This window comes from Eumetopias jubatus, unplaced genomic scaffold (assembly GCF_037043125.1).
Source record: "Eumetopias jubatus isolate StellerSeaLion01/CBP00866 unplaced genomic scaffold, mEumJub1_p1.0 scaffold_9, whole genome shotgun sequence".
Classification (NCBI taxonomy): Eukaryota; Metazoa; Chordata; class Mammalia; order Carnivora; family Otariidae; genus Eumetopias; species Eumetopias jubatus.
In genome coordinates this window covers 135,785,137-135,797,467 of record NW_028274815.1, presented here as the reverse complement: position 1 = coordinate 135,797,467, position 12,331 = coordinate 135,785,137, and the positions used below count along the sequence as shown (strand labels likewise).

The following is a 12,331-nucleotide window of genomic DNA, read 5'->3' as shown; positions in this document are numbered from 1 at the left end:
CCCGGAAGCCCAGGGAAGGGTGCTGCTCAAGCCCAGCGGTGAAGGTCAAGTGGACCCAGGCAGAGGTGGTAAGGATGGAGGAGGAGAGCGGAAAGCACCATTTGCTGAGGCCTGCCCACGGGCTCTGGGGCCCAAGTACCTGCATTCACATCCTGCCCCACCTCACTTGTGGGTCCCTGAGCCTCAGTGTCCCCATCTGTCAAAAGGGAATAATATTAGCTTGGACCTCATAGGGCTGTTGTAGGGATCCAATGAATTCACTGTAGACCCTGATGCATATTTGTGGAATGCTTAAATGGGTGAATGTGGAGTGTCTAGAACAGGGCCTGGTACACAAGGCAGTGTCCAAAAAACATTACTATTATTAGTGTTTGGAAGCAAAACAGGACCCCCCCAAAATGGAAAAACAGGAAGTCCAAAGATGCTAAACCGGGAATGTTGGTAGGCCGATTAATCTACATGTCAGATTTGGGGACAAATAGACCCAGCTGGAGCTTCCAAAGGTGGTCAGTGGAGAGGAGGGGGTTGTTAAACCACCCCATGGCACTGAAAACTGCGTCTGAAGAGGGGGTGAGGGGCAGGGCTGGACCTGGGGAGGCTGAGATCTGCCGTGTCCCCGCTGCCCACGGCCGGCTGGGGCAGGGCCTTTGTTGACTCAGCGGGACACTTTCCACAATGCCCAGAGGACATAGTCAGGACGCAGCCAGCCACCCTTGGCCCAGCCAAAACCCACACTGGCTTCCCTGGGCTCCCAGCTGGCTGCCAAGGCAGGCCCAGCACCAGAGCAGCTACAAGATACGCAGGGTCCCTCATTCAAAAATTAGTCATTATTAAGAAATTCAAGATGGTGACTGTAGTGGAGTCACCCAAGCTTGGGGCGTTTTTGAGGGAGGACCCCTGGTACCTGCATGGGTCACACACTTGTGAAGTTGGCCTTGTACCCAAACCCAGCCAGCAGGGATGTGCCATTAGGAGCCAGCCATTCTTACTGGCATGGACAGGATCTTTTCTCTCTAAAGATCCCCCTGTGGTAGATCCAGCCCATGCTTGCTCTGGGCAGACAGCAGCACTGTACTGTCTGGACAGCCTGAAAGGCCTGTCCTGGCGGTCATCTGAGGGCATACACCCATTTCACAACCCTCTGCCCTATAACCAGGTTGGGAAATACGTCCCAAACCCCAGACTTCCTGGGATCGTGAAGATCCCTTTGCTCTTCCCCACCCCCCGCCCAGGGGTTTTCCTTGGGCGCCTGCTGCTCCCGGCTTGGGACTCCCACCCCACTCCCTGTGCCCCCTGCCCAGAGAGGCCACTTCTGGGGCTCCAGCTTCATCCAGACCACGTCCCTTGGTAATGTTTCCGGCTCTGTACTCAGCGCCTCTCTGAGACCATCACCTGGACTTACAGGTTTCCACGTTTGTTGTCTGTTTCCCCTGCAAGCACAGGAGCCCCAGGGGGGAGGGGCCTTGTTCCTGGCTCTAGGAAGATGCCCAGGATATAGGAATTGAACAAAATGCCACCTTCTCAGGGTGGGCTTCCCTGATCACCAGCCTGGCCTCTAGCACATCAGGACCATATCTGAAGTTACTGAGCTTAACTATGGGTTTGCATGTGAGTCTCTAGGCTCTCCTGCTCCCTATCCCCCCCATGTCACATGAGGGTGAGGATTTTGTGTTGTTTCTTGCGCCGTGTCCAGGACCTAACCTAGCTCACAGCCTGGCACTGAATAGGTACACAATATTTGCTGCCTGAATGAAGGAAATTTCTTTCCCTGACTTATGGCCTCCCTCCCATGGACTCAAACTGGTCCGGCAGAGGTGGCCCACCCTTCAGCACCCACACTCCCGGTCGAGTGAGTGCTCCCACACCACACCACTCACACCTTGGCCCTGTCATATGACCCTGGACGGAATCAGTGAGCTATGAACGCTTCTTCCTGTGCCTGGCCTGACTGTGGGCTCTGTCTTCCTCCTCACTGAATTCCCCACACCACAGTGCCTGGTACACAGAGGGCACTCAGATTCGGCAAATAAAAATGCAAGACATACAGTTAAATGTGAATTTCAGATAAGCAACACATAAATTTTTAGTACAAGTATATCCCAAATATTGCACGGGATATACTAAAAATTATTTGTGATTTATCTGAAACTCACCTTTATCTGGCGGCCCCAGGCACACACAAAGCCTCCCGTGAGTGTGGGTTCTCAAGCGTATGCTTCTCCCAAAGCAATTCTGTCCTTTCCTACTACCCACCTTAGCCGAGGATGCTGTCATGGGGTGAAGCCTTCCCAATTGCCAGTCCTCTCATCGAAAAACAGCAAAATAAAATGACGATAGGTCCTCCTTCCCCTGGTTGCCATGAGGATTACATGACATAACCACTAGCACATATTCAGCCTCTCACACACTTTCACGGCACGGACTTCTTCATTCCTCACTATCACCCCAGCCAAGGACACCATCAGGGATGCCATTTTGCGGAGGAGGTAACTGAGGTGGGACAGATGAAGGCACTTGCCAAGGTCATGTGTCCCACCGCATCAAGAGATGGGATTGTGACCACCATGCCTGACACCCCACTTTAGCCCTCGGGCAGAACCAACTTTGGAACCAGGGCACTTGCCATGGACCAGTCACAGGTGCCACCAGTCGCAGGTGCCACGAACCAGTCGCAGGTGCCACCATTAGAGCAGGGATGCCACACTGCAGGCGCTCAGTAAATGTGGCCAGTGCTCTTGTCCCAAGGCAGATCAACCAGAGGTCGATGTTGTGGCTAAGGTGTTTTTTGTTTGTTTGTTTTTAATCCGTTGAATTCACTGGTTATTTTTGCCTGCTGGTGGTTCAGCCTTGATTGAGGAAATACTGCTTCATTTCCAAGGCAATCAAAGTGCAGGATTTTTCACTGCCAGACAGCCAGAGCCTCTGCGAGAGATTTAGAGGACAGGGGTTGTTCCCGGAGTCCTGAATTCCCAGCACATGGGGCTGGAGCTCCTGAGAGTTTGTTGAGTAAGTGAAAGGAGGGGCTACGACAGTGGTCTTCTTTGGCCCAGGAAATGAGTGGGACCCACGGTCATCCCCAGGCCCAGCCTACATTGTTAGGGTCCCCCAAGCAAGAATCAGGATCCCCCCCCCTCCCCCGGGGCTTTTCCTCCAAGCTGCAGAGGCCAAATGGCAGCAAGACCTCCCCCATTCGGGACCTGCAGGTGAAATCTGTCCCTTCTCAAGCTACGGGCTGAGACTGTCCTGGCGGCTCAGGCCCTGAGCGCTTCCCACCTCCTAGTCCCTGGGGTTGGGCACTCTGAGAGTGAGCCTCCCTTCCCAAACAAATGATGGTCAGTACCTTTGAACCTTCCTCTGTGTTGGGCAACCCCCAAGGCTCCTCCATAAACCCGGAACACCCAATCACCCGTGAGCTGAAGTCCTCTACAAAAAGTTCTCTGCCTGCCCTCTTAAGAGAGCAAGAGGCATCGCTGTGACCAGCGGCCTGGAGAGATCACACCCACTTCCTGGGCTGGCTTTCTCTGGATTCTGCAAGTCTCTGGTCTGGTTACCCTCTCTTAAAAGGAAATAATAATTTTTAAACACCCCTACACCCCCCCCCAATACAAAAGGAATCTCTGCTCCTTACTAAACTCCAGGAATTGCCAGAGTATGTGGATATTTAAAGAAGGAGAAAACTATGTGAGGGTGCAGATACCCCCGGAGACCTGCCTTGTGTGAAAACCAGGCTCCTCCATTGTGCGGCCCTAAGCAACCAACTCCCCAGGCCAGTTCCCAAGTGTTTAAAATGGGGATAACAACATTCCTGCCTCTGGGAGTAGGAATCAGGCTGAGTTAATATGTGGTAAGTTTCTGGCCCAAGGTAGGCGCTCCACAAGTGCAGGTAAAATACAGAGAGATTTAGGCAAGAGTCTCGGAGGGGACACACCAAATTGTTGAGAGTTTGGAGGTGTGTCAGGGAGAGGGCCCCAGACGTAATATTTTCATTTATTTTTAAACCAGGAGAATGTGTTCTTGTAGCGCTTGTGTAATTAAAACTTAATGAAATAAAAGTATACCCCCGCACTTCCTCCCACCCCCCCTTTTGAACTCCGGAGGCGCGTCCCCACAGCCGGTGGCCTTTCGGGCAGCAGACAATGGGAGTGGATTCGCCCCGGGCCCCGCCGGCTGGGGCGTTACACAAGTCCCCGACACGTATTTACATGACAAGGGCTCCCGGGCGTTTCTCCGAGCGGTCCGGGGCGTGTCTATGCGAATTCCAGTGTGACCTAGTCGACCTCCTTGGGGTCGGGTTAAAGTGCGCAGGGGGCGCAGGGGACCAGAGGACTCGTGGGGCTGCAGACCTGGAGGCGGAGAGTTTCCTGCGAAATCAGGTAATGGGTGATCTGGAGGACTTCCCCCATCTTCTCCAATTCCCCGTACCCAGAGTCCAGGGACCTCCTTTGGGAGGGGACAGGCTTCCCCTAAACCCGGGTCAAGGATTCCGGGGTCCCAGAACGCACCCGCAACTCGCGGAGTTGAGGGTGGGAACGAGTCCCGCTTCCCCGGACCCGCGTGTTCAGGCCAGGGGTTGCAAACTGACCCCAGGAGGGGCGGGGACGCTGCACCCTTCCTTCTCCCCGCTGGTCCCGGGTCTACGCAGTCCGCCTAGCTCTGGCCCTTTAAGAGCCCGCCCCCTTCCCTGTCACCCCGCCCCGCGGCCCGGGAAGGGGGTGCGGGGGAACCTCGGCGGGGATTGGCGCAGCGCGCGCCCCCTCCCCGGCCCCCGCGCGGTGGGAACCGGCAGCCCCGTCTAGCGCTGACGTCAGACCGTCTGCCTGCCTCCGACCGCGGTCTCGGAGCGAAACCCGATCTCCTTGGACTTGAATGAGGAGGAGGCGGCGGCGGAGGCGCTCGGCTGCGGGAAGCCAGCAGCAGAGGCTCAGCCCCGGCGGCAGCGCGCGCCCCGGCTGCCAGCCCATTTCCCGGACGCCACCCGCGGGCACTGTCGACGCCCCCGGGGCTGCCGAGGGGCGGCCGGGGGGCGCAGGGGAGCGCGGCCCCGCGCACTGAGTCCCGCGGCGCCCCGGGAACTTGGCGGCGCCCCGAGCCCGGCGAGCCGGGGTGCGCCTTCCCCGCCGCGCGCCTCCTGCATGCGGGGCCCGAGCGCCGGGCGCCGGCCGGAACCCCCCCCGGCCGCCCCCGTGCCCCCTGCGCCCCGCGCCGAGCAGCCGCGCCGTCCATGCACCGCTTGATGGGGGTCAACAGCACCGCCGCCCTCGCCGCCGGGCAGCCCAATGTCTCCTGCACGTGCAACTGCAAACGCTCTTTGTTCCAGAGCATGGAGATCAGTGAGTGACCCCGCGCACCCCTCCCCTGAGGCCCCGTCCGGCTCGGACCCCGAGTCCGGGCGCAGCTGCGGGCGGGGGCCCGGCCGTGCGCGCCCCCTCGGGCCGTGCGCCCTGCGCCCCGGGCGCGCCCTCCTGGCTCGCGGCAGCTGGCGGCCGGCCCGGCTTTGTCCCGCGGCGCGGCGAGCCTGGCACGGCCCCCGCTGCCCGCGCCCCGCCCGCTGGGACTCGGACCCCGGGCCGAGCTGCGCGGAGGGCGGCGTGGCGCCCGGAGCGGGAGGGCTGGGGCGGTCGGATCCGTGAAGTTTCCATTTTATTTCCCTAAGGGGCAGTCTCGATGGAGCAATTAGGCCGGCTCTTTATCAACTTTGGCTGGGGGAAGGGGGGTGGCGAGCGTGTGAGACACTGTCTGGCCTGCGGGGTGTCTGGGGCCCGGGGTGTGTGTCTGGAGTGTGCGTGGCGCTTATGTCTCGGTCTGTGTGAGTGGGTTTCCTTGCGTCTGTGGAGTGTGCGTGTCTGTGTGTCTCTGTCTGGGTCTGGCGCGTCTCCGTGTCTCTCTGTGTCTGTGTGTCTGGGTCGCAGTCTGTCCCGGGAATATGTAGTCTTCCTGCGTCTCTGCCTGTGTCCGGGTCTGGGTACGTCTTTTGAGTGTGTGCATCGCTCTGGGGGCTTGGGGACCATTTGTGTCCGGGTGTCTGAATCCAGGGCTCAGCGCTGGTGGGTCTGGCCGAAGGTGGATCCGGAGTGTGTGTCTCATTGTGTGAGTGTCTGTGTCCCCGACGCACCTATAAATAGCCTCTGTCTGGACAGCTTGGCTCAGCCTGGCTGGGACCGTGGTTACAAATGAGTCAAAGTTTGGGGCTGTCCGCGTTTGGGACTGCCTTGCCCTGAAAGGAGGAGGTAGACCGAGGGTGGGGAGGGGGTGCTGAAAGCTTGGCACCAACTCGCCCTATACATCCAGAAGTTGAGACAAATAAGCCTCTACTTCCGCCATGCATAGCCCACTCAGGTGGAGGTTGGGTTGGGTGGAGTGCCTTCTAACCTGGACCCCCCTCCCCCAGCCCATCCTTTTGGGGACCTGGGGCTTCAGTTTCCCTACCCTCACCTCTAAGCCCCGGAGGCAGGGGAGCACACAGCCGTCTCCTGCAAGGGCCAGCCTGCTTCCAGCTGGGACCAGGAGTCAGAGGCGGCCACCACTGAGCAGGGCAGTCACTGGGTGACTCATAAGCCAGTTTCCGCAGGCGGCTGCCACAGTTTGTGGCCCCTGAGCTTGTACAGTGAGGCATAAGAGGTAAAAATAACCCATGACCGGTTCTGCTGGGGCAGGCTGGCCTGCTTTGGTGGTGGGCCCTTCCATCCATGAGTGCCCCCCTCCCTCCAGTCCCAGAACTGAAAGCCTGGTCCCCCCCCCAACCCCCGAGCGCCCCTCGCCAGGCCAGCAAGGTGTGAGGAGAACCTGCCCAGAGCCGGCGTTTGCGGAACTGAGTCGCATTAAACCAGATTGCTTCCCAGAGGCCCTTTGTGAACTCAGGAGGCTAATGAAATGCACGAGGATATTATTAAAATATGTTCGCACATGTTTGGAGAGGGCCTCGCCAGTGCTAAATGGATTGCTGTTTCAGTACCCTTGGTGCCTCATTTTCCCCCTTCGGTAAAGCTGCCTTAGGGGACTCCCCACCCCAGGGATCCACGCTGTTGTGTAGAACTTGACCATTATGAGGACTGGGCACGGGCATTTTGCTCTTGGCCTTCCTTTGTGTACAGGACTTAAAAAAAAAAATTCATTCTTATTCCTGTCCCTTCTTGGGCCCTTCAGCCCTGATGATGTTCTGGCTGACACCAAGGTGCTGTTAAATCCGTTGCCTTCAACCTGTGTGCTTCCCTGGGTCGGGCATGTGAGCGGGACCCTGGAGGTTAGTGCCTGGAACCCTGGCCTGCTCCAGCTGGCCCCAGGGTGGAACATGAGTCACTGTGCGCGGTGTATTTTTTACACACGGCCCCCTACTTACTGGAAGAAAGCCCAGGGCAGGAAGGGAAATGATCTTTAAAATACAGGTATAATGTAACAGTTTGTTGCAAGTGCTAATCAGATTTCCCCGAAAGGGTCTGGTGAGGAAGCCTGAAGGCCTGGAGTTTCTTTGTACAAAAAAGATGGAGAGGAAAATTTGAAGTACGGAAGGAAGGCCACATTTCACGTGATAGGGGTTGGGGGTTGTTTGCACACAGAACATCAAAGATGGATTCGGAGCTGGGCTGTGGGGCAATGTCCCGGTGGCCCTCGGTAGGTTCCTCAAGCTGCCTTAGTTTCCTCTGAAAAATGAGACCCTGACGGTTGAGCTCGAAAATTCTTCCAGCTTTCAAGATGGGGCCTCTGCCCTCCAAAGTCTGGCTGGAGGCCCCAGTGCCAGAAATGGCTCCCCTCCCCTTGAACAGCACTGGGTCCCTAGTGTGGCGCTCAGTTGCCCTAAATCTCAGAGCTGGGTGGAGCCTTGGCCAGCTCAGGTTTTAGGGATGAGGGAAGGTGGCAATGGAAAGCTTTGCCCCTCGGTCCCGAACGCACCCTGGACCCAGACCCAGGGTTATTTCTCAGGAAGCGCACACTCTGTCTCTTGAATTTGGAACTTGGGCCCCACAGGGGGTCCATCCTGAACTTGGGGGCTGGAGGAAATCAGCAACATCCCCCCCACCCCACCCCCGTTGCACTTGGGAGGGTGGGAACAGGTCTGTCTCCAAGGAAGCCAGATAAAAGATACTGCGAGCACACTCCAGGGGCCCCGGTTTTCTCTGAGAGTCAAGGGGTGAGGGATGCTCTCTGATGGGAGTTCACCGTTCCCAAGATACCTCACAGAAAAATGTGCTGTTCTTTAAAAAAGCCAGGGGTCCTGGGGTTAAAAACAGCCGACTCCAGTGACAGCCCGCCAGAGCTGACAGTAGCGAGTTGGCCAGGCGACTTTTCAGGAAAGGGTTCCTTCTGGCATGCGTGTTTTTTGGCATTCTTGTTGACCTCTTTATAGGTCTGTCTCTCTTAGAAACTAGCCCCTGCCTTTACTCAGTTATTTCTCCAGGGGGCCGGGGGGCCAGAGGGCGGAAGGGAGTTGCCGGGAGCTGAACCTCAGTCTCCTTCAGAGATCAGCCCCAGTGAAGGCCCGTGGTCACGCTCAGACAGAGTTGGCACCTGCCCGTCATTCCCTTGGCCTTTACTGAGCGCCTCGTGTGTACCACGCAGGAAGGACGGCGGCTCCGTCTTGAGGAGCTTCCCGGTTTTCATCTTGGATTTGCATTTATTAGGAGGAGAGACTCTGGCACTGAGCAAGCTTAGTTATTTCAAGGATTTGGTTTAAACTATGGCCGTCTAGCTCGAGCTATTTCCCCCATGGGCCCTCTGAGCGGGGACTTTTAACCCACATGTTTTCTGACTGTCTGGGTTTTAGGTTGAGGTGCAAATCCTAGACTGGATCTCAGGTCAGGCAGTTGGCCATGGCTCCCCAGGAGGTCTGGGGCAAGCCAGCCACACCCCCCAGCGTGGCCCAGGGTCAGGGCCGAACTTAGTGTTTGTCAAGGCAGAGAATAAGTAATAGATCCTGCATGCACGCACGCAGTCTGCCCTTTACATTGTACAAACCGGTGCACTCTCCCTTGGAAGGAGAAGGGAAACGGAGCGGTGTGTGCTGCTGCCCCGGAGCGGAGGTCCGTTGGGGAGGGTCGAGGTGGCCGCACCTTTAACAGGACAGCAAGGTGCACGTGCCCCAACAGCAGCCCCGCACCTGCCAGCTCAGGTGCGCCCTGTACCCGCCCGCACCGTGTCCTGGCCCGGGGCGCGTCCTCGTTCCTGGTTTGCGCGGTGGTTAACATGTAAAACCGTGTTGTAGAGGAGCTTACGGGTGGTGGGACCCAAGCTGGAGGGGCCACGTGGCTTTTCCTCTTCGGGTTTTTATCTCGCGGTCTGGGGTCCTGCCCGAAGAGAAGTAACTCTTAAAAGTGCAAGTTGGGAGGCCGTGCTGCTGCCGGCCAGGGGCGCTTGTATGGTGCGCGTGCTGAGGAGGCGATCAAAGCCCAGGGCCTGCTTTGTGCTTCTTAAAAGGTATCGTGTGCCCCCATGCATGCACGTGTGTGTGTGTGTGTGTGTGTGTGTGTGCGCGCGCGCGCACGTGCCAGTGCACAGTTAGGGGCACTTGTGGAGGCCCTGTATGCTGGCATGCCCGCCCCTCTTTGTGCACCGGGGAGCGAGGAGGATAGCCCAGCGCTGTGCCCCAGGCTTCCCGCGGCCAAGGAAGCGTGGCTTGGGGTGGGTGGGCTACAGAGACCTGGGGCTGTGAGTCCTGCCTGAGGGGACAACCGCCACGTGGGCCCTGTGTGGCCAGACCTCTCCGTTTCAGGGACCCAGACAGCTGGATTTTGATGTAAAACTCTTGGCTTTTAAGTATTGGCAATTCTTTTTCTTCTGTTGCTCTGAGGGCCCCACGACACCTGCCCACAGACCTGATCTCTCCGTGGGTTGCAGTGGGTCAAGTGTGGGACTGGGGCCCAGGGAGATGGAAGCTCAGCCTGGCTCCAGAACTTACCGGTTGTCCTGTGGTGCAAGTGGAAAGCGGGGTAACAGGAGCTCCCGTGTGCTGGGGGGCTGTGCCTCTTCAGAGGTTATTCTTGTGGAGTGTGGCCTGCTGTCTGCGCAGCTCTGTGTTCATGGGGGTTGGTGGTGACGGTGGGGGAGGACTGGTCTCAACTGTCCGCTCTTGTCCTGTTCCCTGGCGGTCATTGCCGGATGAGGAGGCTGGCACCAACAAAAGGTTTCCCCGTCCCGGGGCTGGGGTGCTGGCAGGAGCGGGAATGTTGGACTAAACAGGCCCATGTGGGGACCGTGACCTTGAAGGTGGAGGGACTTGAATATTTACCTTGTCCCTGCCAGGCCCACCGCAAAGCTGGCAGGATGCCCCACAAGGTCTGCCAGGGACCCCCTTGCGTTCCCGCAGTCGACTGCCAGCCTCGGAAGTTGGGGGCTAGGTGGGCATGGGAGGCACAAAACTTCGGCCGTGAAGTCAGTAGCACCCTGCCATCCAGACACCCCACTAGGTCCCATGCCGAAGAAGACCCAGAGCACGAAGCCCAGAAACGAGTGATGGTCTGAGGCTCCCATTTTTTGAAAATTAATTTCAGTTCTTAACAAATGAGGGTATATAGGCTGTGAACCATCAAAATAAGACCCTGATCTTTGTTTTCCCTGGCGGGTGGGGTGAGGTGGGGTGGGGGCACGTCTTCTGCTTGACTTCTCTGAGCACCTGTGTCTTCACGTGCTGCCCTGCCCCCTCCCCGAGGTGGGCTGCACCCCTTCACGAAGTCGTGACAGCTTGGAGCATTGACAAGCAACCTCACTTTGCTTTCGAGTGACACGACAGAGCCAAACTGTGACACCTCTGGGTCTCGTCAGGGCCTTGTCAGGTGCTGGTGGAAGTGTCTGTCACCAAGCTGGGAAAAGTCCCAGAACGGCTTGCTGACAAGAGCAGGGGCTTCAGTGCCCGGGGATGGGCCTGGAAAGGGTTGGGGCATCCCCAGGCCTTCCCAGAGCCACAGCCTGGCTTTTCTCTTCTGTTTCCAGGGTGACTGATGGATTTTTTGCTGCTCCTCCCTTTCTTAGTTGGATATGGAGAACTTACTATGTGCCGGGGGTACTAGTGACGCATTTTTCTCAATCTCCAAAACAGCTCTGTGAGAGAGCTATTGGCTATCACCGATACACAGATTTAAAAAAGAAGGGGGGGTTCAGAGAGGGTAAGACATTTGCCACAGGTCACACAGCCAGGAACTGATGCTCTGTTGGAATCCAAACCTAAGCTTCCTGACCCCACGCTCATGCTCCCAAAGTTTCTTCCCCACTACACCACATCGACTCCCCGAGCCCCAGCCTTACCTTTGCAAGACTCGACATGGCAGTGATAGTTTAGGTTTCGTCTGAAGACTGCAAGCCCATATTGGGCCATTCACTAGGGAAGAACACTCACAGATCTTGGGTGCGCAGTCAGGGCCATTCCACTATGGCAGCACACTGGCTATCTTTCATTTGCGAGGAGCTGGTGTCTCTGTCTGCGTCCCCAGTACCACCACCATCCATCCGATGTTGGGGCAGGAGATTGCTCCCTGGCCCAGGGCTGTTCCTGGAGGGACCAGATCTGTTCACCTTACCCTGATTTCCAGGCCCTCTGGGTCGAGAAGGGGGTGCCCAGCCATTCAGCACGTCATCACGTAGGGGCTGTGCTGCAGAATGCCAGGACCCCATAGACAGAGCCCTGCCCTCTGGGAGCTGCCCTGCTAGTGAGCAGACACAAAGCGAGTTTATTCCGGGAGGGGGTAGGAGGGAACGGAAACGAGGCTGCTCTCAAAGCCTCTCCCAGGGATAACCGTCCTTTTCGGGGCATGCGCCGCGTCCCTCCCGGGCGTCCACCAGCACCCCCATAAAATGAAGGGAAGACCAGCACCCGCTTCGTAGGTGGGCAAGACAGTGGCCTGAGCACTGAAGGGTGCCTCTGGCACAAACTCATATTTTGAATGCACCAAGGAAGTTTCCACTGTCTGGGGGCAGGAACGGTGGCTTTGCCTCCTGGCCACCATCGCTTCTGGAAATGTCAAAGGCGCACTAAGGGGCAGACCTGCCTCCCCTGCTTCAGCCATGCTTGTCCTGGGAGGTTGAGGTCTCTCTTCTGATGGCTTCAGTGCTTAGAGCATCGAAATGACAGGAAGGCACAGCCGCCGCCTGCCCCCGGCCCCCCAGGGAGAATTTGTAGGGCCGTTCTTTTCTGCACACACCTGCTCCAGACCTGGAGTGTTTTTGGGGTTCCTCTCCCACCTGGTGTCACCCACGAGTGGAGCTGGCATCGACGGTGAGACGCCACATGTTGACAGGAGCTGGGGTGGCTCCCGTGACGCAGCTGGGGAGGCATCAGGGGTAATGGCATCTTCCTGATGTTGCGGCAGATTCTAATATGGATTTTTTTTCCCATTGGGTTGGGGGT

General features: G+C 57.6%; 1 protein-coding gene across 1 annotated transcript in view; it reads left to right on the top strand.

Annotated features, from left to right (window-relative positions):
* The first annotated feature begins 5,221 nt into the window (after positions 1–5,221).
* Positions 5,222–12,331, top strand: part of PMEPA1 (prostate transmembrane protein, androgen induced 1) — a 50,703-nt gene continuing 43,593 nt past the window's right edge. Inside the window, exon 1 of the mRNA XM_028089165.2 lies at positions 5,222–5,330. Within this exon, the coding sequence (XP_027944966.1) occupies positions 5,222–5,330 (109 nt within the window). The remainder of the gene's footprint in view (positions 5,331–12,331) is intronic.